The 25,349-nt window shown below is 46.7% G+C and overlaps 1 protein-coding gene across 3 annotated transcripts in view; it reads left to right on the top strand.

Moving 5' to 3' along the window:
- LSAMP (limbic system associated membrane protein) overlaps positions 1–25,349 on the top strand; it is a 570,525-nt gene that overhangs the window by 452,079 nt on the left and 93,097 nt on the right. Inside the window, exon 7 of one of the 3 annotated variants that reach the window (XM_090056563.1) lies at positions 4,958–21,659. The exons of the other annotated variants lie outside the window; for them this stretch is intronic. Within the exon in view, the coding sequence (XP_089912689.1) occupies positions 4,958–5,055 (98 nt within the window). The 3' untranslated portion in view covers positions 5,056–21,659. Of the gene's footprint in view, positions 1–4,957; positions 21,660–25,349 lie in introns of those variants that run through there. 3 annotated transcript variants of the gene reach the window in all.

Genomic DNA, 25,349 nt, shown 5'->3' with positions numbered 1-25,349 from the left:
CAAGCTCTGCAGTTGTGGGTCTCAGGCTGGGAAACGTATCTCTAGAGCTTGGGCTGGGAGAAAGGGTCTCCCAGTCCTCTGCTCCCCGATTGTGATGTTGGAGTGGGGGCTGGAAGATAAGGATCTCCCAGCCCCTTCTCCCTAATTGTGATCTCAGAGCAGGGGGCTTGGAGCTCCCTTATGCCGGGGAGGGGGACGTGGTCCCCACTGGGGGTCCTGTGGTAGAGCCCACCCCAGCAGCAGGAAGCTCCCAGAGGCAGGGAGCTATTTCCCACCCCCTTCTGGATGGCTGACCATGAGCAGATTTTGCTCTCAGTCAGGGCTCTACACGAGCACTAGGGTGCCATTGCTAATACCAAAATAATTTGCTACGTGCATTTGCAGGTAGCAAATTTACTTGATATTAGGGAGGTTTGCTGTGAAGTAAGCATGTGTACATGTAGATGCACATATTTACTTCACAGTAAACTATGCTAATGTGAAGTTAAGCATCTTGTTTAGATGCGCCCACTGAGTCACTACTGCAGGTGACTTACAGAAGTACTCAGTCATATACCTGGGCTTGCATACATTCAGGACTACATTAACTTCATCACACAAACCCAAACTCATTGATACAACCCAGCATAGGCAGTAGACACAATCATGTCCACTCCATTCCTGTGTGTCCTCCCCAAGTCTCCCAAGCCATGAGCATCCTCCCAGACCTACACCCAATGTCCTATCTCTCTGTTCTGCCTCTCACCTCTCTACCTGTTATGGGAATGATGCCAGTAATAAATCTTGCATGGGAGATTATGAGAATAAAGCAGGCCCACCTTTTGATATACCTACAGAACCTACCTCTGAATGCTTCACAGGTCTGTAACAGTCAAACCCCATTTTAACTTGGATTCCAGTGGAAAGTATCTCTCTGACAACTCACTGCCCATCCACTCATGAAAGGAGACACCTAGCATCACCTGCACATTCACTTCCTGCTGGCTTGCACACACCTATATGTATACAGTCATCAGAATGCACACACATATTACACAGACTCACATATACCTCTGCCACACCAAAGCATAGACCCACACATGCACCATTCATGCACTGATATGCATACAGTCAGCAGAACCTTTACAAATACCAGCACACATTCAAACCCATAGCTGTGCAAGTATACATCTGCACAGCTTCATCCATGCATACAGCTTACCAGTCCACAGGCATACATACACACAAAACACAAATGTATATTTCAATGTCTGCAGGCACCAGACCACACCCATGCACAAACCCAGTCTTCTTAAACACACGCACATCCTTATACACTTGCATGTGTGTTGCATACCTCCAAATGTTTACATTCCGATGTACAATTCTATTCCTATAAGCTTACGCGCGTCTACACATATACCTATATAATCACTGAATCATAAAAATGCTACACTCAAACATGTTGGTGAATAAAAATACAGTGACAGGTTTAGTATGATTTGTGGGATCCTATTAGTCATGATTTGTGACTCTTCAAATGCCAGGTGTTGGGACACCTGCGCACAAAAACACAGAAATTTGAAGCTGAAAGAGGATTCGGCTAAGCATTTGTAACATTATAAACCCACTTTTCTTTCTTGGTGTGCCTTGAGTTGCAAAAGTTCATGTCATGCAACTAGGGAGCAGACACCATTCCATGTGCTGTAGGTGACCGAATGCACAAGCAAAACAAGGAACAGATAAAGAAGCCATAGGCAGTCAGGTGGAAAATGAATTGTCTTGACCTATGTGTCTGAGACTGTTGTTTACAGACCACTCAGGATAAGTGGGGCACAGCTGGTCCACAGATTGCTCCATGCTCTGTACATCTTGTTAGGGCTTTTAGTAAAAAGTTTGATAACAAGGGCACATGCTTTTTCAGGAGAAATGTTGAGGGTGGATAGCAGCCCGTTGGAGCAATACGCTAGAAAACCGCTGACCCAGATGACTTGGCATCATCTCCTTCATTTGCAAAGTAAATCAGGTCATGAACAGCTGAGGTACTAAACAAAGTGTTGTGTTAGTAAAACAGCTGATGCACAACAGGCCTACAGAACGTAAAGGATAATGAGAAACTATCTCTTTTTCTTGTTATTAATTGTCCTATAGAACAGAGAATTAAATTTTCTGTAGACTTCCATAGACAGCTCAGAAAACCTCCTATGGAAAGCTTTGCATTGGCTATTAAACTCTAGTGGACTGTCCTGGTAGGGATAATTTTTTGTAGTAAATAGTTCCACCCACTCCAGACAATTCATCGTCTCATACAACCTGATTCTCCCCCCACATACAAAATCCTCCCATCCTTACACACATACCCCTCCACCCCAGCCCCGCACCCCTGATCTTCTCCACTCTGATACTCCCACGCACACGCGAACAAACGCTCATATAGGCAAGCCATACGTTTACAAAACCACAGGCGCACACACGCATGCTACACCCTGTAATAAAAAGCCGCCACTGCCTGGCACTGCAGGGAGAATTTAAAGTAGAACCGCCGCCTTAAAAGCAGTCCAGAAAAGAGACCCATAACGAGGAGGATGGATGGGAAGATGTCAGTCATGTTAGCATTTAATATTCCTGTAGCAAGCCTGCATTATTTGTTGCTGCGGCAGAGAGCTGAGCCCCTGCCTCCCACCCCTTGCGAAAATCAAAGCCTTGCTGGCACTCCCTTTCCTCTTCCCTATAGGGGCAGTGCCGCAGGGCCGTAAATGTTACGTTGAAATCCTTTCCCATCCCGATTAACAAATAAATAATTACGGAGCCTCCCCTGGGACTGAAGACATTCGCTGATTGGTTCCATGTTTTATTGATTGGAATGCTGTGATGAATCAGCCCCCGAGGAGCCGGCGTCTGGCTGCAAACAGACACTCATCAATGTGCAGAATTATAACGAGCCCTGGCATTTAAGGGCCACCACAAGGAGGGCGGGTGAAGCAATGTGCTGCCCTTCTTTCACTGAAGGAAGCTAAAGCAGGACATTGTGTGGCCTATTTGCTGAGGCACATACTGTGGCCACCCTAGGGGGCTCAGCCTCTGTCAGCAGGGCCGCTATAAGGCATGGGGCTAGCTATGGAGAAACCCCAATGATGCTCCAGCTCCAGACTCCCACAGCAGTCAGGTCTGTTCCTGTTTAGACAGCTCTGTTATGGGTATCTCACGGCAAGCTGACATTAAAGGCCTGCCCTCTTTAAAGTTACGGGGAACAGCCAGAGTCACAAATGATTTCAGGGAGAAACCAGTGCAGTAAGTGGGACAGGAGTGAGGTTATAGGACTCAAATGAGGGTTCTGGCAGGGGGCACTGAGCAGAGAGCACGTAGCAACACCACCTGCTCCTTAGAGGTGTCTGAGGAGCTGCTAGGTGTCACTTGGTAAATTTGCCCACAGCTGTGGGGAGACCATGCAAAGGCCCCACGGTTGTAGAGCACCCATTCCCTTTGTACTGGTGAAAGGGGATGAACATTTTAGCCAGGGCCATGACACAGTTGATGAGGTGATTTCCTGACTCTGCAGGATCTTAAATGGAGGTGGGCAGAGATAAGGGCATGTGAAGGAAAGGGCAGCCAGAACTTCAAGAAGCTCTGGAGGCACCAGAAGAGGAGCTGGAGCCTGGCCCACATTAGAGGACAACGTACCCCAGGGTCCCCCGCTCTCCTCTGGCTGCAGAAGAGCAGGTGTCAGGAGACTCCATTACCTGCACAGTAATGCACCCATACCCACAGCTCTGTGCAGGAGCTGACAATTTACTGGCAGGCTTTGGGAACAGTAAGGAATAAAGGCTAGCCCACTGGCATGTCCTCACCCCCTGCAGATGGCAGGAGGTTCCACATTTGGCATAAGGGCAGAAGCCAAGGGCAGAGTAACAAGTGTTGTGTAACCCAGCCATGTACGTATGTTCGGGGGGGGTTGGATGCAGGAATCTCAGATCAAGATCAAGGGGTGCACTAGAAAAGGGCAGGGCCAGGGCCTTGTAGGTTCTTCAGGACAAAGGAATGGAGAGTGGGCAGAAACCACTTTTCTGGGGGCTTTGAGTGACAAGAGTGTGAATCAAAAGACAAAGTGGCATCCTTGCCTGGGGAACGTGGTGGGGGATGTGATAGAAGGGCCATGTCATACACCAGGCTTATCGGTGCTGTCTTTTATTTTTGCCAGGGGTGGGGGCCTAAGATGGTGGATGTGTGGCAAGTTTTATGCATTTCAGATGACAGCCCTCTTCCCAAGGTGGGACAGGGCCCACAGGATCCCATGTAGTTGGCTCCTCTGACCAGGCTAGCTCTCTGAGATCCACTCCGTCCTTCCAACCAATGCAAGTCATGTTTGACCCTGGCGAGATCACTCTAGGAAATTCAAATTAGACAATGAATATAGCAACCCCAGCCTCTCAGAGACATAGGGTTGGTACTAGAAGTGATGTAGGCTCTCACTGTGAGGAAGCTCACAGCTCCCCCAGGCCCTGTGTGCTCCAGTAGAAAGCTCTGTAGGAATAGTATCCAAGTGCTGGCAGAGAGAAACCTGACTCTGGCTCGCACACCAGGCTGAGCTGCAGGAAATAGCCCAGTGCTGACCTGTCCCAGCAAGAGGCATTGCAAAGAATACAACTGAAACGTGGGGCATTTGGAATTCAGATACTCTTCAGCCAGATCCTCTTTCACTGTAGGCAGACCTGGAGGCTTGCTCAGGACAACCTTACCACTACCCCAGCCTCTCCCAGCAGTTGAAGCAATAGGAAATGGAGGAAGAGCATGGTTTGTAGGAAAGCTAATGGGTACTGCTGCCCCAAGATCTCCCAGTAGGAGCCACTGGCAAGGACAGAGCAGGAGTACTGGCTGAGGGAGCTTGCAGTTGCTGCAGTTTGCTTCCTGGAAAAGTATGGATTTGTCCCTTCTCCATGCTTTAACTCTGTCCTCTTCTCTCTTCCCTCTCTTGTTACAGGGCCCGGCACAGGGAGAGTAGACAACGGTTCCATGAGTTTGGCCGTACCACTGTGGCTGCTGGCAGCATCCCTGCTCTGCCTACTCAGCAAATGTTAATAACATCAGCATTAAACAAAACAAAACAACAACAACAACCCAACAACAACAACACACAAAACAAAATGCGTTATACAGGAGACAGAGCGAAAGAGAGAGAGAGAGAAAGAGGGGAGGGAAGGGGAGAGAGAGAGAGAGGATTGTTTCTTTCACAACTTTTGTGTGTTCAGGAGTGAAGGGGGGGAATTACAGTGAAGAAGAATCAGCAAAATTTATTCCGACTTCTGACAAGGCATCCATCAAGTCATCGGCCATATGGGAAGCGACACAAAGTGTGGGACAGAACGGGGCACTGGTGATAGCTGCATCGATGACGCTGAGATGTAAAAACCAACCAACCACATGATTCCTCCCTTTCTTTCTGTCTCCCTTCTTTATTCCCCTTCCTTTCTTTGTCCTCTTCCTTTCAGCTGTTGAAAGAGAAGGGTCTTCACTTTGGTGTCCTATAGCCACTTCACCCTTGGGCACCCTGGGTCGTTTTCCAAGCTGATGCGCAGCCAGTTCAGGACTTTTGGGAAAATAGTCATCCAGAGCTCTTTCATGTACTGGTGTCCTGTGAAGGAACCCCACGCTCTCCCTTCCCCTCCCCTCCCCTCCCCTCAACACACCCTCTCGCTAGCATCCTCTCCTGTATACCCTCCCTGCTGTGGTCCCCTCCCTTTCTGCCCTGAGCTCCGGCTGTGTCAACCGTGCTTAAAAAGGCAGTGGTTTCCATTCTCTTCCTCTCCCCACTTCAGTTTGGCCGGGTGTCTCTCTCTCTTCCGTGTGTGTCTGTATGTGTGTCTCTCTCTAAAGCATGCAAAGGGAACAGTCCATGTGTACATAAGCTCATCATGCTGTAGATAATGTCCTGCATCGTAAGTGTGAGACACGGTGCTGAGAGATCGCTTGGGCGGATGCGAGGCGGCGGGGAGAGGGTCTTTTGTGACACTGGCTTAGATGGGCCCCACTCTCTCCATCCCCTCCTGGCTTGCTTTTGCCTTGACTTCCTCCTGGTTGGAAGAGTCGATCCCCATCCTTTTTAACCCTTCCCTGATCCACCCCACCTGGCTGGCGCTCAACCTGAAAGCATCAGAATAGCAGCTCCTGCTACACATCAGTGCTTGTGTGTGTGTGTGTGTGTGTGTGCGTGTGTGTGTGTGTATGTGTCCAGACAGGCAGAAAATCAGTAGGATTGACCTGTAGGACCATGGATGGCAGAGCTTCAAAAGTACTGCCACAGTCCCACTCCTCTGGGGGTTCTGTGGAGAGTAGTAATTGGTGAGATAGCTTCAACTTCACTGACCTACCCTACACAAAGGTATGGAAAGGATGATGGTAAATTACTCCTTAGCTGAAAGGCCTCCAAGTGGTAATACTTAACCATTTGGAATTGCTGTGGAAATTGATCCCACCCTTTTAAATACTCTGTCCTCCCTGCTAAAATAAAAGTAGACTATAATATCTATATCTATATCTCTATAGATATAGATATATCTATAGATAGATAGGTAGATAGCTATATACAGATATAGATATATCTATATCTATATATATGTATACACACATGTACCCTATGACTATACACACACACACACACACTCATGCACCGCTCCCATTGGCTGGGGGTAGGAAGTAGAAGCTGGAGGATGGGGCACGGGGAGCCTAGAAATCCTGGTGGCTGCTGCAGGTGAAGCTGTAGGAGGAGCAGCAGCATGGTGGGAATCCAGGGGCCACAAATTAATGGCTCACAGGATGCACATGGCCCACAGGCCACCAATTGGACAGTCCTGCTTTAAATGAAACCCAGACTGACTCAGAAAGTATCCCGGACTTGGGACGGCAAAGTTAAAAAAAGAGTTGGGTCCAATATTTTGGACATGTCAGAAAAAAGTGGTGGATGGAGTGTTTTTGATACAGTATGCGGTGGGTCTGTCCTTACCCATCAGTAGAATGTCAATATGATTTACTTGCTGAGGTTGCTTCTTGACATCTGGGGGATGGAGATGAAGATGGAAGCTTGGAAAAACTCTAGTGACTCCTGTTGGAGAAGGAAGAGTTGGCCTGGGTAGAGCATTTAAAAGAGAGGTAGCTGAACACTGCCTACTGGCAGGAATCTCCTGTTTTGGCAACAGGACATAGCATTAACAATTGGAAACGGTGATCAAAAGAGATTCAGATGGCCCATTAGCTGCGCTGAGTATCTATGCAAGGATACAGCAGGATTAATGTACCAGTGCTTCTAAATTCAGCTAGAATCATAAGGGCTTTGAGTTGGGTGTTTGTAACCCTTGCCTGCATTGTGAACCCAGTGTCTGCTTTGGCACAAATGTTGGTCCCTTCACAAGGGAGCCTCAGGGAGTGGAGTTATAAGTTAGGGTTTAGCAGCTGTGCTCACAGCACTGGCCTTCACATTGTCCTAATCGTACAGGTACCATTAATCATGCCATTTTATAAATAGCAAAAAATTCACCTCTTCCCCATGAATAAAGACAACTAGGACCTGCCCGGTATAATCTGACAAATTAAAGGACCCTGGGTGTTAATGGGTGCTGTGAATCAAATCCAGGCCTGAGAAAGCAGAATGATCAGTTTATCTCGCACCAGAACAGGAAGAGTTAATTCTGGTGTGCACTGCAATCCTTCTCCATGTGCAGCTACGAAGGGATCTGCAAAGCGCTCCCCATAATTCAGTGCCTGCTCAGCAAGGCGGCTCTCACCTTGATCAGCAGCACCACCCGCCCCTGCCTGCCTTCTTTTCTGTTGAGCTCTGCACTTTCAGCAGCGACAGGCAGTCAATTAAGTAGGCAGCCAGGGCTTCTCACAGCTATCCAGGGCTGGCAGATAAATGTTAGCTGCTGAGTTCTTTTGTTTTTCCATTTTTGCTAAAGCAAGAGAACAGAGAAAATAGCCATGGGGTGTCACCGGAGAAGGGATCAGCCAGATGTGTGCAGGGGCCAAGATGGGGTCTTCTGTAGGTTCTACGCAAATCATATTGGGATGATGGAGAACTGGCCCCAAGAAGCATAGTTGGGAATTATTGTGCCTTGGCTTGACACTGCTGCTGCTTGGGAAGCTTTAGGGATATTTCCAAATGCCCAAGGGAGGGCTCAGCATTTCCAGGCTATGCCACGGTCTGGCTGGGACTCCTAACCAATCCTCCTTGGTTTTAGCCAGTGGGTCCAGACATTCAGGCCCAGATCCATAACAGTTCCACGACACTTAGCTCCAGATGCAAAAAGACATTTAAGGTACCTGGCTACTCCGCAAATCCTGCTACTCAATCCAGATTCTCCTAAAATCAGATCTCTGTAATTTCCCGCTGTGTTCTTTTAATCCTGGTGGATTTTGCTGAGCTCTGTGGCAGAAGGGTATCGATAATGAATGCATAGATCCTGTAGGAGGTTTGGCTTTGGGGCTGGGGGCTGGAAAACACATCCCCTCCCTGGTCTGGTGCTGTGGAAATCTTGATATTTTACTGATTTTCTCTCTGCAGCATATCTACATATCGGTTTACTGTTGTAAGGCAGCGGCTGGCAAAAATTTGTTGCTACACGGTTATTTGTGAGGGAAGGGCACAATGCCTTACTTTGTTGTTCTAAGGGGCGCTCTTCATGCTGGTTTATTATAGTAGGGTTGCTTAGGCAGCAGACATTGGTTCGTTGCTGTAGAGTTGTATGGAGGTGTTGCCAGTAGATTGTTTTAAGTGAATTGAAGAAAAACCAGCAAAGCCTTTTGCTTTGAAAAAAAAAGGCCGTAAACAGAAGCAAAACCTGACTATTTGAACTTAGAACGTCAGCAAGCGTCACCTTTTAGGAGGAACCAGCTGTTAGAACGAGCCCAGGCTACCAGGGCTCTCTTCTCCAGTGTACTTCTGGCTTGTTGAGGCAGACCTTAGCAAGACCCCTGTCTCCCCTCTGTAAAACAGCAAGAAATAGAATTACTCACCCACCTGGCTGATGAAAGGCACCGTACAGGTACAAAGCATGACTAGTGTTTCGTTTGTTTCTGGGGACCCCACTCCTGATATCACCTGTCTCTAGCTGAAGAGGGGGAATACTTCTTTAGTTAACTGTCAGGGCCCAATTTGGTGAGCAGCTGAATGCTGCCAGAGGGCTCTTGAGAACCTTTCATTGCCTCTGAAGTCAAGGAGAGTTTCTCAGCACCTCCCAAAAGGAGAGCTAGAGTGAAGGGAAAAGGAGGCTTTGCCAATCATTTCTTTCCTCGCCTCAGAATAACAACATTATAAAAACACTTTCCACAGTGTGGAGCCCTTGCCCCAAAGCCTGCACCCCACCATGGTCCTTCTTGTCCTGTCAATCCAGAAAGCCACGTGCCTGCTTGTTGCTGACCCTCAGTGGAGGTTCAGAAGGGGACACCAGTTCCTTGAAACTGTAGGTGTAATTGTGTTTGATTGATGGAGGTTTAACCTTTAGTGTTATAAAAACAAAAATGCAAAAAAAAAAAAAAAAAAGATTGTATTTCTTCTACGACTTTGTAAATATAAGAGTGACATGACATGTCCAGTAATGTCAAGCAGAGGAACAAGCACTTAGATTTAATATATGGTCCCGTACTTGCTAGCAGATTTCTAACCCTATTCAGATTACCAAGGGGAGGGCGGGGGAGAGGAACTCTTTCTGATAGGAAATGGACTGTGCAAATGCAGCCATCCCAAACCATGTGAACTCCATGCATGATTGCAGCATGTTGTTTGTATGTGTGTGGCTGGGTGAAAAATTATTTTGACCTATGCCTGTGATCTTCTGGGGAGGTAGATGTGAGAATCCCCAGCTTACACTTGTATCTTGCCAATGGGGTGGTTTCCCAGATTGCAGCTTGAGGGTATGTAGATAAGCAATATCACCCCTGCTTTTTCCACCAGTGAAGTCATGTAAGCAAGTGCTACCATTGGGTTCATGTTAACGTTACATTAACAAAGATTTCATTGTTTATGTGCATTGTGTAAACGAATTTACAGTCTTAGTTTGCACACACTGACATAGCACTTACTGTTCATGGATCATGGGAAATCCCCAGTTTGCTCCCTCCTGGCCCAGTTTTCAGTCACAGAATGTTTATACCCAGGCCCATATCAGTGTTAGATTGACAAGGATGCCCATTCCCATACTGCTCTGAGCATCCTGCTAAAGGGCCCATATTTGAAACCCGAGCCCGTAGCATTAGCAAAGTAAACGATATTCTTCACACAGTCTCCAGACCAATCAGAAGCTGCAAATCTGGAAGGAAATTTGGGGTAGTGATGTTCTTTCCCAAGATGCCTGAGTGTTTGGGGGAGAATGGCTGGGGAGGAAAAGGAACTGGCTTTAACATCATCCTCAGCACCCCCACCACAAGAAGGCATTTAGTCAGGTCTTGTCATCATTCTTAATTCCTTCACATCTTCTTGCAAAGGAATCCAGCTGCACAGCTAGAAATCTGTTCCCCTCCCAAGTCTTCTAGTCCAATCAACTTCCTCTGCTCCAAATCCACTGATCCAGGGCCAAAATCTTCATGGCACTTGACATTGTATGGTGAGCAAAACCAAGGGTGCCATGGAAGACTGTTCTGGGGAGGAGGTGCTAGAAATGGGGGTTCTAGGTCTGTCTTCTGATGCCACACAATCTCATTTTGACTTACATTTACAGAACCAGCTTGAGACAGGGACCCCAGGAGTGGGTTCTCTATATATGAGGAGCAGAATGATGGGAGGAAGGATGTAGCATGGAGACCACCTCCTTGGTTTAGCTGTTTTGAAGTAAACTGACTGTGTTTGTAGTTCAGATGAAAAATTCCCTGCCATAATGAGCAGGGGGGCAGATTGTCAGATCTTAACCTTGGTCTTACAGAACGTACATGTCTAGTGGGGCACATGGGAGCGAAAACTGCATGATTCCTGCTGACTTCAAAAGGTGTCACATCAGTTAAACTTCCTCCTCTTTCCCTCTATGTAACACACTGAAAAGTGCCCCCTGCCAACTCAGATCTTACAGAGAGATACCCCAAGATGCTTGGCTTGATGGCTGCTTCTCCCATAACCCAACATAAGATGTTCACTTGGTGGAAGTCACCTTGAGTAAGCTGTCAGCAAGCTCCTACCTAATTTATGGAGATACCTGCATGGCAAGCAAGAATGTGGAAAAGAGGACCAGGTCTCTAAATTAGCCCAGGGACAAGGAAGGTAAAGGGCTCTAATCTCACTGTGGATTCAGACAAATTAGTACCGTAGGAAGGTAATTTGTCCTGCAAGAAGAAATACAAGCCAGTGGAGGAAAGGAAGCCATCTCAAGTTAGGAGGACATGACTGCAGAGTTGGGGGTAGGGCTGGTTGCAGGGCAAGGGTTTTTAGGACTCATGTTAGGGGATGAAACAAAGGATCAGATTCCATTAAGGAGGTTTCAAGTTTCCCTGTAGGGCAGGCAGCTTCCCTCTCCCTGATCACTGTGTGTCTTCAGCATACTTCACAGGCCACATAGAGCCCACCCATTGCAACACTGTAAGTGGGCCTCATCCACCTGCATCTCAGAAAATAAGTGGGTTGGAGTAAGCCCTGCCTTTGGCCATCACCTCTCCCCTCTCCCCCGGCCATAATACTAGCACCTCCAATGGAGTGCACGTGTGCATGTATGCATATATCTACATATAACATATTGCACACACAAGATGCAAGGAGCAAGAACATCTAGAAGACTTCCATTGAGAACTACCATCCTCCACCATTGCATTTGCTCCCCATGGCATCTCTCATCCCTTCCTCTCTCCAACACAAACCACACTCTTCTCCTAAAACCCCTCCCGCTCACATGATATGCTCTCCTGTATCTGATTCCCCCATGACATATGCAACCAGACACATAGTTTTCAAGTTGCTTTGAATGATCGCTCTATAAAAGTATCATGGCTTGTGGTAACCTCCTGCAAACCAGGAAAGGGTGTGTGTGTGTGGAGAGAGGGTAAAGAACAACAATTCTCCCTCCGACAGCCCATTCTCCAACCTTTCCATTTCCCCAGCTGGAGCCAAGTCTCATCCTCCAGACCTTAGGGAGGAGGTCCAGTCCTTTTTTCTTGCTACACGGTGGGGTGGTTAGAACTCTCCTCATTAACAGTGTTATATACATATAAATATATATATATCTATATCTTTATATATATTTTTCCCCGGCACCATAGAAATGAGCTGAACTTCTCTTTGACGAAATGAGAAAAACAGCCATTTTATTTTTTGCCATTGGTTTGTTTTTTGGATACTAGCTCTGTGGCAGACAATTTTAAAAGCGCAAGCGTGTGTGTAAAAACAAACAAACAAACAGAAAAAACCCCCACCCAACAATGACAAAAAAGCTTTTTTCTTTTTTTTTCTTTTCTCAATGTATTTAACTTCTTTTATCTCGTTTCTGTTTCTTTACATGTATGAATGCTCTGCTCTTCTGTGATCTTAAAAAAAATACAAAAAAAAATACAAAAATGAAATAAACGTGAAAAGGAGGAAATGTGTCTTCATTCCCTCCCTGCCCCTACCACCCAACATCGCAGGCCAGGGGCAGGATCTGGGGGCCACATGCTGAGTATCAGTTGGGGGGAGCTATCCACAGGGTGAAGGCCAAGAGCAGAGCCAAAAAAGGGTCAGGAGTCAGGAAACAGAACCACAGGGAAGTCCAAGGCTGAAACCCAGAACTAAGCCAAAAACCATTAAGGAACCAGAAGGCTTTCCCCAGCGGAACGGGTGACTGCTCTGCAGGCCCAGGGCCCCTGCTGGTGCTGTATGGACAGTGCTGCTCCCAGCAGGCCACATCTGGCCCACAAAGGTAGATGGTCCAACCCATGAGAGGCCCCACAGGCTGGATGTTTCACCACTAGTGGCGAGTGGCCATGTCTACCTGAGATGCTTACTGTGCAGTAGCTTATTACTACTGTGCAGTAGCATCAGGAGGCACAAACCATAGCACAGTAGTAATGAGCTACTGCACAGTCAGCATCTCCAGGAAGCCATGCGTGGCTGCTACTGCACAGCAGCTCTGCTTACCGCACAGTCATTTAGTACTTAGGTATGCAGGTAGTAAATGACTGTGCAGTAACATCTGTGCAGTCAGTGTTTCGTGTAGATGCAGCTAGTGTGACACACAGTTGACAGACACAAAATGAGTCTGTGTTGACAGACACAAAATTGCAGTGTTTCCAAGTGAAATGCATGTGGAAACACTGAAATAAGGAATCATTCCAGCCAGGGGGCACACACATGCCTCCCATAGTATAACCCCATCTAGAACAGTTTGAACTACTGCAGCCACCTCTAGTTCCAGCTTTGGGGCAGGTGGTGGGGACCAGAGGGATGGAGCCCTCCTCTCATATAGCAAAATCTCATGTATCTGTGAAGGGTCTGGAACCCATAACCTGTTTCTACATCTGTGTTTGTTCCACTGCCCATGTCCTAGGAAGCCAGCAGTGCCTTTGCAGCATAGGCTGGGGCATGCAGCTTGCAGCCATGCTTAGATCTCAGGCTGAGCTGTAGATGAGGGTGCAGAGAGGTCAGTGGAAGGCTGTGCTTGGTTCCTGCCCAGCTCATGAACAAGTCTTTTCAGCAGATGCTTCTACTGAAGCTCGGAGTACCTCTCCTATTCTGTGAGGATGGGGGAAGTCTGCATGTGCTCACCTGTAATAGCAGCTGAGACAGAAGTGGGACTCAGCTGAAGTAACACAGTAGGAAATGAGACTTGTACATGCCCCTCTGCCCCCACCCCAACTTCCAACCAAAGGCTGCTCCTGAGAAATAATCAGCCCAGCCAAGGCTTTGTCTACCCAGTTTTTAAAACTCCCCAAGGATGAAGAATCCACCACCTCTTCAAGAGGGACACGGAGAATCTGGAGAGGGTTCAGAGAAGGGCCACTTGCATGATCAGTGGCCTCAGTGAAAGATCCTATGAGGAGAGGTTGAGAGATCTGGATCTCCTCAGCCTTTACAAAAGACGGCTGCAGGGTGACCTTGTAGCCACCTATAAGTTTATCGGGGAGGACAGCAGGGAATTGGGGATTCGCTGTTTACTAGAGCGCTCCAGGGAGTAACTAGGAATAATGGGTGCAAACTAGTTGAGAGTAGATTCAGGTTAGACATTAGAAAGACATTTTTTACAGTAAGGGTGGCCAGAGTCTGGAAGGGGCTTCCAAGACAGGTGATGCTATCACCTAACTTGAAGGTCTTCAAGAGGACGCTTGACAGTCACCTGGCTGGGGTCATCTGACCTTGGTCCTCTTTCCTGCTAGGGGCAAGGGGTCGGACACGATGATCCATTGTGGTCTCTTCTGACTCAACAATCTATGAATCTATGAATCTCTCTGGGTAACCTGTTCCAGTGCTTTACTGCCCTCCTAGTGAGAAAGTTTTTTCTTACTATCTAATCTAAACTTCCCTTGCTCCAACTTGAGACCATTGCTCCATGTAGGAGAACCAAAGTTTATCAGTGCCTCATTTTTAGTTGCGGGTGGGGGGTGGTCAATACATACCCACTTATTACATTGATCAAGTGGTTATATTACTGATGGCAACTGGGATGTTGAAAGCATCTGAAACTGGAGAACAGTAATTTTGGTCCATCTGTGTGGAAGGTGTCACACAAGACAGGGTGGAATGAAGGGAAGTGTGCTACTGCATGACATTTTGCTAAGACCCCTAGCCTTCATTCAAGTGAGCAAAACAACAGTAGGTAGGCACACTACTTGCTAATGGCATTCTTCATATACATTTGGCTAATTATTGGGGACTAGGAACAGGCATGTTAAAAATTGACAACAGGGGAGGAGGAGTCTATTTGATGAGCCACTGGACTGGAAGTCAGAAAATGTTTTTTTAGTCCTGACTCTGCCATTGTCATCCTGCCATATATGACCTTAGACAAATCCCTTCTTTTTTTATGTACCTTTATTTCCCTTTCCACACTGTGTCTGTCCTATTTCTTAGAAGGACAAGGTGGGGTCCCAAGGTTTTACTCATGGAGGACCACTTAATTGGTGGGACATCCCACCAAAGGCTATATTATTACATGGCTCTGCACACCTATCAATTCATTTGTGTATGCCCTTGGTTGATTTCTCTTATGAAATTAGTAAAAAGGTCTGTTGCCTGAAACCCAGTGCAAGTACATCTTATATACCAGGGGAAGATAGATGAACATGTATGGGGCACAAACATGATTGTGCATGTATGTGGGATGACTTACTGAGGTCCCTTCCAACCAATCTATGAATCTATGAAACCTTTCAGGGGTGGTTGGTGAATGGCAGAGTTGACATAACCTGGAGCCTGGGAGTTTTAGTCTGTGCAACTCAGTAGATATAGGAAATACCATGGCATGGCCCACATACAATTGGGAAATACACAGAAGTTACACCAACATCCCCCTGGCACATAAGCAAGGATCAGACCACAGCCTTATCAAATAGGACCAACCACATGCACACATGCATGATTAGTCTGTCTCAGTGGACCAAGAGACCATGGATTATAAAGTCTTCTCCCCTCCTATATTTCTGGCACCTCCAATCAGAAAAGATGTAGCTCTTTGTAACTGGGGCTTTACGTACCTATATAGTCAAATCTTTCTCTTGCAACAGCAGACAAAAATGTTTTAAAATCCCTACAGTTGCCTAGTCCTTTCATTTCCTTCTGTCTGTAAGATTCAGTTCCCCAATGACTCGCGCATGTAAGTCTCAAGTTTATAAAGCTCATGTCACCAAATAAAGGAGAAGAGCCAGTATATTGTAATTTATGATGGGTGACCAATCACATGGAACAAACAACAAGCAATCATAGTGTGGCAGAAAGCCACCTTGGTTTCTTCCCTAAATCTCTGCCCTGTGACAATGTGATTAGAGGGGCCAGCACAGAGGATTCACACCTCAGCCTGTCTCTTTAGGTAACCTGAGCTGGCTGCATTCCTGAGGGAGGGGGGAACCTGCTCCCTCTGCCTACGTGACTGGTACCTGGGTGGGGGGCATCTACCTGGTGATCTGGAACCTGTCCGGTAACAGGTGATGTATTTCAAATTGGTTGGCTGACAGCCAACCGGGGCTGGCCTCCACTGGACCAGGTGAATGAGGTCACAGGGGCTATATAAGTCAGGGGGGAAAGGAGGGGCTCTATCTCTCTTCGGCCATGAGGTAAAGCAGCAGCAAAGCAGGGGAGACAGAGAAGCCTTACCATCTGGACCTAGCTCTCTCTCTCACCCCAAGACTCCAGAGGGGAAACTCAACCAGCCTCTGGAAGATGCTTGTGAGTAAGCTACTCAATCAGATTAGATATTTAGCTGGCAGTAACACAGATGCATGATCAAAAGGCTACCTCAGCCACACTGTTTGCTCTTTAGGATTTCTAAGATATTGCTCAATCCTGTACCCTAGTTTACCCTACCCCTTGTAATCAATAAAGTTCTCCTTTTTGACTGGTGTGGGAGACTTATTGAAGGGTGGGTCTAAATGATGCCTAAGGGACCCCTTAGGTCTGCGGACTAAGGGAGACTTTACTTTTTGCCCCCTGACTTGGGGAAGTGCCCCAAGTGCCTGTACCGGGTCAAGTACCCGTCGGACTATTAGGCCTGTGTTTCCCTGAGGACACAGGGCCGAGGCAGTCCCTTCTCGGGGTGGTGGTGGCGACGTTACTCCCAGGCTAGCAAGTGTGCTCTAGGAAGGGGGCTGGCCAGACGTAAGGCCCCCCCTAGGGAGGCATTCGGAGCCTGGAAGGTGGGCAGGCGCAGGGAGGTAGGCGGCTCAACGCAGGAGCGCCCCCTACTGGCCCGCCACACATAGCACCTAGCAAATGCAAGTAGCAAATTTACTCAAGATTACTTACTGTGCAGTAGCGCATGTGTAGATGCCTGACTGGGAGCAAATGTGCTCCTGGTAAACTGGGCAGCAGGGAGTGGGAGATTGATCCTAGTCTCTGGGAACTACCTGCTGCCAGAACAGGCTCTGTCACCTGAGCCTGGGCAGAGACAATGTTCCCCTGCCCCACAGCAGGGAGCTCCCAGCCCCCATTCAACAATTGCAGGACCATGGCTTGGAGATCCTTATCTCCAAGCACCAGCTCCATAGTCATGGGGCTGGCACTGAGAGATTTTTCTCTACCAGCACCAGCCCCATGATCATAGGGCCTGGGCTGAGAGTTCCTTCTCTCCTAGCAGAGCTCCGTGGTCACAGGGTCAGGACTGGGAGGTTCTTCTCACCCAGAACCAGCACCATAGCCATGGAGCTGGCATTGGAAGATAAGGATCTCCCAGCCTGGGTTCCATTGTGTAGTGGGGACTAGCAGCTTCCTGCTTTCAGGGCAGGGGAACATTGTCCCTACCCGGGATCCAGTGGCTGAGCACATCCCTGCAACAGGCAGGTCCCAGGGATAGGGAGCAATGTCACAGCCCCTGCCAGGAGATAGCTGTCTCCTGGCCCCTGGGCTAGCATCCAAGGGGTGTGTAGAGCTCCTTTTAGCTGCTACAGGGGCTTTTTGCAGGGCCTCAGGGTGAGGGAGCAGTCTGCTGCTAGGAGAAGCAAATCTGCTCCCACATCACTGCATGTGTAGACACGTGCCTGGTAGAGTTTACTGTCAAGTAGTATACCTGAGAGCAAACCATTCCTGGATTATTTTCACGTGTAGATGCACCCACTGAATGTTTTATGTATGTGTTTGTGTATACATCTCCCAATATGCGAGACTATTACATATTGTGTTCATGTCCTCTTTCTGCCAGCTGTTATGCTCGAAGAACATTCAATTAATCCCTTTTTGCTGTACCGTAAAGATGGCTGTCTTATTGTTTTTCGTGTTTTTTCATTTGCAATACACAAAACTGGCAGTCTGGTGGAATCCCAGTTAGCCAGATGTGTCCAGTGCTTCATCCTAAATTGTAAGTGCCAAGTGCTACAAAAGACACCAGCATAACTTGAGTTTAGACCATAGCCAGTGGTGCTAGTTTCATTTCAACTAGTGTAATCAGGTGCCAAACAAAGGCTTGCAGGATACACAGATGAGTTGCATTATCTGTCCAAGAACTGTAATTTTGGTACCAGCCTTGAGTCTCTACCGAGGGAAAGATTCTTATGTGGAGTTTGAGATGAAATCCTGCAATGCACAGTCCTACAAAGCAACACTTAACATTCATCATTGCTCAGGCAGATGCATTTTTTCACATGGCTGCATTTCTGAATTCAAAGGAGATCCAAGTGTTGTTCACTAAAACAAAATTAACTGAGTGTGATTCAAAGGGCATTCTTGAAAGAATTCACCACTAATGCACAACATAATACAATTGTTCATCCCAGAGGAGCTGAAATAGGTGTGGCTGGAGCCACAGGCATGCCACTAATATGATGCTGAATGCCAACTTTGCAAGTGCAAGAGATACATTCAACGTGCATGTGTTGTCACAAGTTCAAGCCATCCAGAAGGAAGGCAACCAAGCAGGTACACTTCCAGCTGCCATACATACTATTGCTGATCCAAATGGAATTTCAGCCTGCAGAAATTCATAGATGTCCAAACTACCAGGTTTGTCAAAAACATGAAAATATCACCCCTACAGAAGACCTACATTATAGTGATGCTCCAAGGTGTTCCACGTGTCATAGAGGTGGACTCAAGAACAGTTTGCCTTAATTTCAGAAGAGACATACAAATGGCTACGGCCTTGAAATCACCTGCCTACTGTCCCATATGAAATATGACTCACTGACTACGATAAACAAGCAGTTGTCTTGAGGGGAGCATGTTACAGCAATGTCTGCTACAGGAAGGAGCAAGGGGTCCTGTACCTTATAGCTGTCAGAGGACAGTGAGCAAGCTTTCTAGGTGGAGAATGTTATGAGCAGCTAGGCACTGAGTTAACAGGAGCACGCAGAGTTGTTACAGACACCATTCAAGATGTCCTAAAGGGCTGGGTGTGTGCAAAGGTTCACCAGTTTAATTTACATTGGATCTGACTATGGCATCAATTCAAATGAAGCTGTGTCATACTGTGTTTACCCTCTGCCCCAAAATTGATGCAGAGATTGATTGTCTTGTAAAACAAAGTGTCCCTGAAGCTACAGGACCAGTGTCATACAAGACCAAGACTTCAGATACTGAGATACTCTGCAGACATATTGACCAGATGTAAGATCAAATTCCAGATGATCTGCCATCTACAGCTCCATAAGACACTGTACTGCCAGCAGGACCGGTTCTTACAAGGCCCTTAGCTATTGTCCTAGACACTTCCAGCTGCCGAAGTGACTCAAGAAGAACCAAAATGGATTGCTGCCATCTCCAGTGAAATTGCAGGATGACTCCAAACCCTGCATTGAGTCACCTAAGACAAGACACCATCTGGCTCAAGTACTTTAAGTCAAAGGCCTATGTAATCTAGGGGGAATGGTGTCATGCACTGAGTGTTATGTGTGTGGGGGCACTCCTGCCAGGAGGTGTAGTCATTCTATGTTGTGTTTGTTATCTGCTGCTGCTTTCTGTTATGCTTGAAGAGTATTCAGTTAAGTGTTTTGTGGTCTTCAGTAAGAACTGTGGCCCTGGTCCTCCCTGTCTGATCTCACTGGAACAAAGAAACCCCACAAATACACAAAACTGTGAGCTACTGCTGGTCTGGGCCAAGGTGCATTGGCAAGAGTTGTGAGCATAGGATATATCTGGAAAAGTAAGGTGGGGGCTTAAAGGTCAGAACTGAGGTGTGTTAGCAAAGCTGGGGAGAGCGGGAGATCAGATCTATAAGGCAGGTGGTGCTGCAACTCACAAGTGAGGGGCACTCACAGAGCTGGGTGACAATCCAGGTATGGGAATAGCAGGGGATGTCAGGGCATTAGTGAAGGACACCAGCAGAGCTACACACATGTCATTTTTTCTGCCATCCCTGGACTTAATGGTGCCAGGTCTCCATTTGCATGTACAGCATAAAAATGTGCATAAAAATCTTATCCCCTCCCCCCCCACCACATGCATACGTATGTACACTTTCCCACCAACACATAAAAGTTAAGAATTAATAAAACGGAGACAAGAAAAACCCTGGCAAGTGCAATCACTGTTTTCATTAACATTTTAAGTGGTTATTTTTAATGGTACATTTAACTAACGCTAACTTATCCATGAGCAGAAAATTTGGCTGTTAACATTGGCATCTGCTTAACAAACTGAAGCTCTGCATTTGGTGAGGCGTGAGTGTAACACCAATAATATTACTTGCTAACAGCAGACTCATTAGCATTAATTGCTGCATTTACTACCACGTAGAGCATCCTGTATCTATAACAACATTTATTAGATATAGCCCATTCTCATTGGAAAAAGTGCATAGGAAACAATGATCTTTGATGCAGTTTGGCCAGGAAACGAGGACATAAATTGGCCACATTCATTTTAATCTAAGTGATTCAGAGGAAAGAAAAAAGTGACAAGGTAACTGATGGCATTTTGTCCTTGACCTTTTATTACTAGAACAGTTAGGTCAACTGCAGCTCTGATGCACCTAAAAATGAAGGTATATGTTACAACCAGGGACCAGCAGAAAATTTGCCCACGGGGTCCATGACAATCAATTCACAATTCAAGAAAGACTGGAGGTTTTGTGCAGAAATGGCTTTGTCAGAAAAGATACGGTGCAGCTCAGAAGTAGGGGGCACTGGCAGAGGTGTGTGTGGAGAAACTCTTGTGGAGAAACTCTTACTGCCTGGGTAAGCTTATCCTAGAAATTCCTGCCAGCATACCTCATTCCCCTCCAAGAAGTGCCATGTTGCTTGCCCAGACCATTGCTGCTTTGCCAAACTTGCTTTCATGAGTGCAGCTGTCTGAAGTCACCTATTCCACCTATTCCAAAAATGCTTTCTAAGAGACCATTATTAGACAAGTAAATCAGCACCATTTTCATTGGCGATTTCCTGCAGGTGGCAAAGCTAATCAAGATTCCTCAATCCTGAGATCAGATACTGAATGGGTAGAAACCAGCATGGTGTTCCTGCCATCAAAGAAACTGCACCTATTTACTCCAGGATCTGACCCCTTGTTGACCCCTTGTTGTAAACTTATTGAGCCTGAGCCATTAATGTGTTACTTCGGTTTATTTCCTTTGTATCTCCATGCCAGATGGGAATAAAATAAAGTGGCCTGGAAGTGAACTGTGCCCTTTGTTTTTCACACCTTTTCTAGGCAATGCCAACAAAATTTGATCAGGTTTTTCTAATAAAATGGGTTTTTATCCCAGAAAAATACAGGGTCACCAAAGCTGAAATGTTCTGCTACAAGGTCTCTGCTTCAGCAAACTTCCAGTGAGGTGCAGGCAGATTTCCCATTGATCACCTGGTAGGCTGCTAGGAAGGCTGGGCTTCTGTCATCCACAACTGCTGGGCAGTGCTTCCAAGTGGAGTGTGTGTGGATACCTGTAAGCGTGTCATGTGTAAGTTGTCACATTTGCCAGAGGATTGCAGGAAGGAAATGAAGGGACAGCACTGCTCTCTGAATAAACAAACATCGTAGTTCTATAAGCTTAACTCCTTGGTCTTTTGAGAGCAACACAGAGGCTGTGTCTACTCATGCATTTATGCCAGCTTAAATTTGCTGCACAATAAGCGGGAATAGGCCAGTGTCTACATATGCAGGCATTAAAGCATGCTAACGTTGTGCGTGGACTGACTTGGGACTAACTTTAGGCCCAAGTCAGTCCACACACAGCATTAATGCATTTTAATGCTTGCATGTATAGATGCTAGCCTATTCCCACTTACACAGTAACACTGAGTAATAAGGTGCTTACACATGCGTTACTGAGCAGTAACTAATCAGGAGTAAATTCGATACCTGCATGATACAGGTACCAAACAAAGACTCAAGTCAACATAAGTTGCCATATTTATTTGTAGATGCATGCCTGTACTACACAGTAATTTTGGTGACTGTGGAATAAATGCATATGTGTAGACACACCCAAAGTGCACCAGGATTCTCTTCCAAAGAGTCCAAAATCCTGGAAGCCCTGAGAACCCTGGCTCTGCCTAGACACTTGGAAAACCCTGAGATGGATTTCCAGAGTCTGCAGCTTCAGTGCTCTCAGGGAATGGACTTTATCGAGATGGGCTTCAAGGGTCTGCAGCTCTAAGCAGACTGCTAAAGGTTCAAGGGCCTAAGGGCCTTCAGACTCACAAGCCAGCTGGTTCCTCAGAGCATCTGACTCATGCAGACAGTGGCATCAAATGGTCTGGGCAACTGGAAACCCTGTGGGTCCCAACTCTGAAGTAGTATTGCTGCAAGTTCTGGAAACTGCAGATTGCAACTGATATGATTCATGTCAGTTCTGCGCTGTCAGCCATCCCCTGTACTGCAATCTGATCCAGTTTCCTGGAGTTATGCAATGGTAGATAGCAGTGAGACTGACAAGAATCCCATCATTTTCAGTTGGCAGCTTCTGAAAAATCAGGATAATATGTTTGGCTTGGGCAACATCATGTTTCAATGTCCATGGATTGAAATACTGTGGGATCTTAAGTGGGAACATTTACAAATTTTGAGTTTTTGTCCCAATTTGTGATGAAAACACGTCTGGAAACCTGAAATTTACCACACAGCAACAATAGCATTTATTGGCCAGCTAGTCTTTGTTAGCTTAAAATGGTATTTAAAGGTCTGATTTTTGGGAATTGGCTTATAGATATATGCATGATAAGCGTTCAAGATGGGCAGCAGCGGTTAATTGATTTGTAAGAGCCTGTGTTTCACACATATGGTTCCATATAGCCCTGGAAGCAAACTGGCTGTCTAGCATGTCTCCCTTCTCGTGGGAGGATCACTCAGCAAAATCCAAACGGTCGCAAAGCTTCCTATCGTGCATGGATGACCTCTACCTGACTCAAGAAGTCTATGGGCCAATGAGATGTAAAGCGCTGCTCGAACCTGGTACTGGCTACTGGGAATGACCTAATCGGCGACCTAGTGATTGATGGGAAGCTGGGTGACAGCGACCACGAGCTGATCACCTTCACCATCTGCCGTAAAGCTGGCAAGTCAGTCAGCAACACAGAAGTCCTTGACTTCAGGAAAGCCGACTTTGACAAGCTCAAGAGGCTTGTCAGCGAGGCCCTAAGGGACCACGACCCCAGGGGGAGGGGAGTCCAGGAAGAGTGGCTGCTCCTCAGAGCGATCCTCAATGCACAAGCTAAGTCTATTCCATCTCGGAGGAAAGGCAGCAAGAGGACTCAGGACCCCCCTGGCTCTCCAGGGACCTAGCAGACCTCCTGAGGCTAAAAAGAAAGGCCTACAAAGGATGGAAGATGGGATTCACCTCCAAAGAAAAATATTCTGCACATCTGACACCTAAGAAAAAGCCTCAGAATTGAAGCCTGCATCCTGACCAGATGTACTTTGACTCTGAGGACAGCCCTAGGATTGGTAAATATAGATTGCTTAATAAATTCACCTATTATCAACTGGCAGGTGTTGTGGTCTATTGGAGGGTTGTGCTCACCCGGAACAAAAGTGTACAGGCTGGGTCCAAATCCAGTATCAACAGTCTTCAGCACTCTGGAAGGTGGAAGAGACCTCCATTGCTTAATTTCCAGATTCCAATGTGTCTAAAGTTGGCGCTTAAGCTCTGGACCTGAATCGGGATTCAAATGTAATGGTGCAAAATCCAGACATAGCCACGCCTAAGTTTTTGGGGCAATTTGGGCATGGGTAAGAATCTCAGCTTCACCTTTCTCCTTTTTCCTATTGTTCCACAGGAGCAGACAAAAGGATTAATGGTAAAACTAAATGTCACTGGGAATGGACTACAGCATCTGCTATAGTAAATGTCTGTGCTTGTTGGTTAAACACTGGTGGAGATTCAGGTACCCCCTCCCAGCTTATTCTGGATGCAATGGGAGGGGTCCTGATGAAACAACCAGTGCAGACTAACAAGAGCTGATTGCCATTGAGTGATTGCAGAATTAACAAACCAAAGCACTAAGGAGACTGTCTGAGGGAGGAAGAAATACAACAGAGGCACTTTGTGCCTCTAATGATCACTGGGATGAGGCAGCTGAGAGAAAATTAGCCCTGCACAGGCAAATGGAAACTCATTTCAAGAACCACTGAAGGAGACAAAGCTGCAATGAAAGCTCAAGAGATTAACTCTACAGCAATGAAACTTTACCTCCCAAGGAATCACACTCGACCTTCCAATGCCTGCACCCTCCTATATCTACTCTCTGTCCTTTGCTGTTACTCTCTCTCTTCTACACTCATTACATCCAGGAAAACCTTTATGCGGAACAAATTTGTGAGTTCACTTTGGCACAAAACTTTTCTTTAAATATTCACATTCACACAAATGAGTTCCTGTTTGCAGTAGCACTTGCAGAAAAAGCAAATCTTGCATAGCAGCATCTGTCACTGCACAAGTGTGGATGATCACCCTGAAAGGCTTTTACGCAATTATGCACTACCCAGCTAGGAAAGGAAGTAGTGCAGCATAAAATGACAGGCCTTTGGGACGTTGTTCTGAATAAATGACTGGACTAAGACTGGATGATCCAGTCCCAGGTCGGGTTGACATGAGAAAGTCCACCTTTCTGTTTCCTTCTCTGAAAATTGAGAGTAATAATAATGACCTTCTTAGCAAAGCCCACTGACCCAAACCCTACTAACATATTTATTTTCATACTACATATCCTAACTTGTTTTAGGATGGCTGAATGAAGAAATAAAAAGAGTTTTCCCTTTAGCCAAATCGTTCAGTTCTCATTTTCCTCACTTGAGATATATACTCCAATTTTCAATTCCTAATTTATGGTGAAAAAAGTCAGTGTGGTATGTGAGTAAGTGCAGCATGTTGCTAAGAGGTTGTGCAAATGCCACTTTCATATCTAAATTACTAGGCATGCTCCTAATCCACCCTGCACAATAGTCACTGGACCCCTGGAAATGTAGGGTGCCTACAGACATTGGGGGGAGGCACGGAGGGGCTCTAACTCATGGCACTTTACACAAAGCACCATGAGTTAGATCACCACTGAACCCAACAGACATTCACCTGTTGGGTCCGGGGGGCGGAACATGACTTGAGCCTGCCTGTACTTGCCTTGGCCAGCAGGCAGGGGTGCTTGAGTAGTTAAGCAGCCTCCCAGAAGCCTGCTGAACAACTCCTCTCCCTTACACCACCACCCCCTCCCACCCCCTGCAGCTCCAGCTGTGGCAAAGCCAAGCTAGCTGTGGTGTGCTACTCCTGTCAACAAGCTCAGGCAGGGAGTGGGGGAAAGGAGCAACCCCCCCACCTCACAGACCTCCCCCCCCATCTACCCTGGCTGGGGTATTTTGGGGG

Source organism: Crocodylus siamensis, chromosome 1 (genome assembly GCF_052110815.1).
Source record: "Crocodylus siamensis isolate JL-2025a chromosome 1, ASM5211081v1, whole genome shotgun sequence".
Lineage (NCBI taxonomy): Eukaryota > Metazoa > Chordata > Crocodylia > Crocodylidae > Crocodylus > Crocodylus siamensis.
This window is presented reverse-complemented; position numbering and strand designations above follow the sequence as displayed.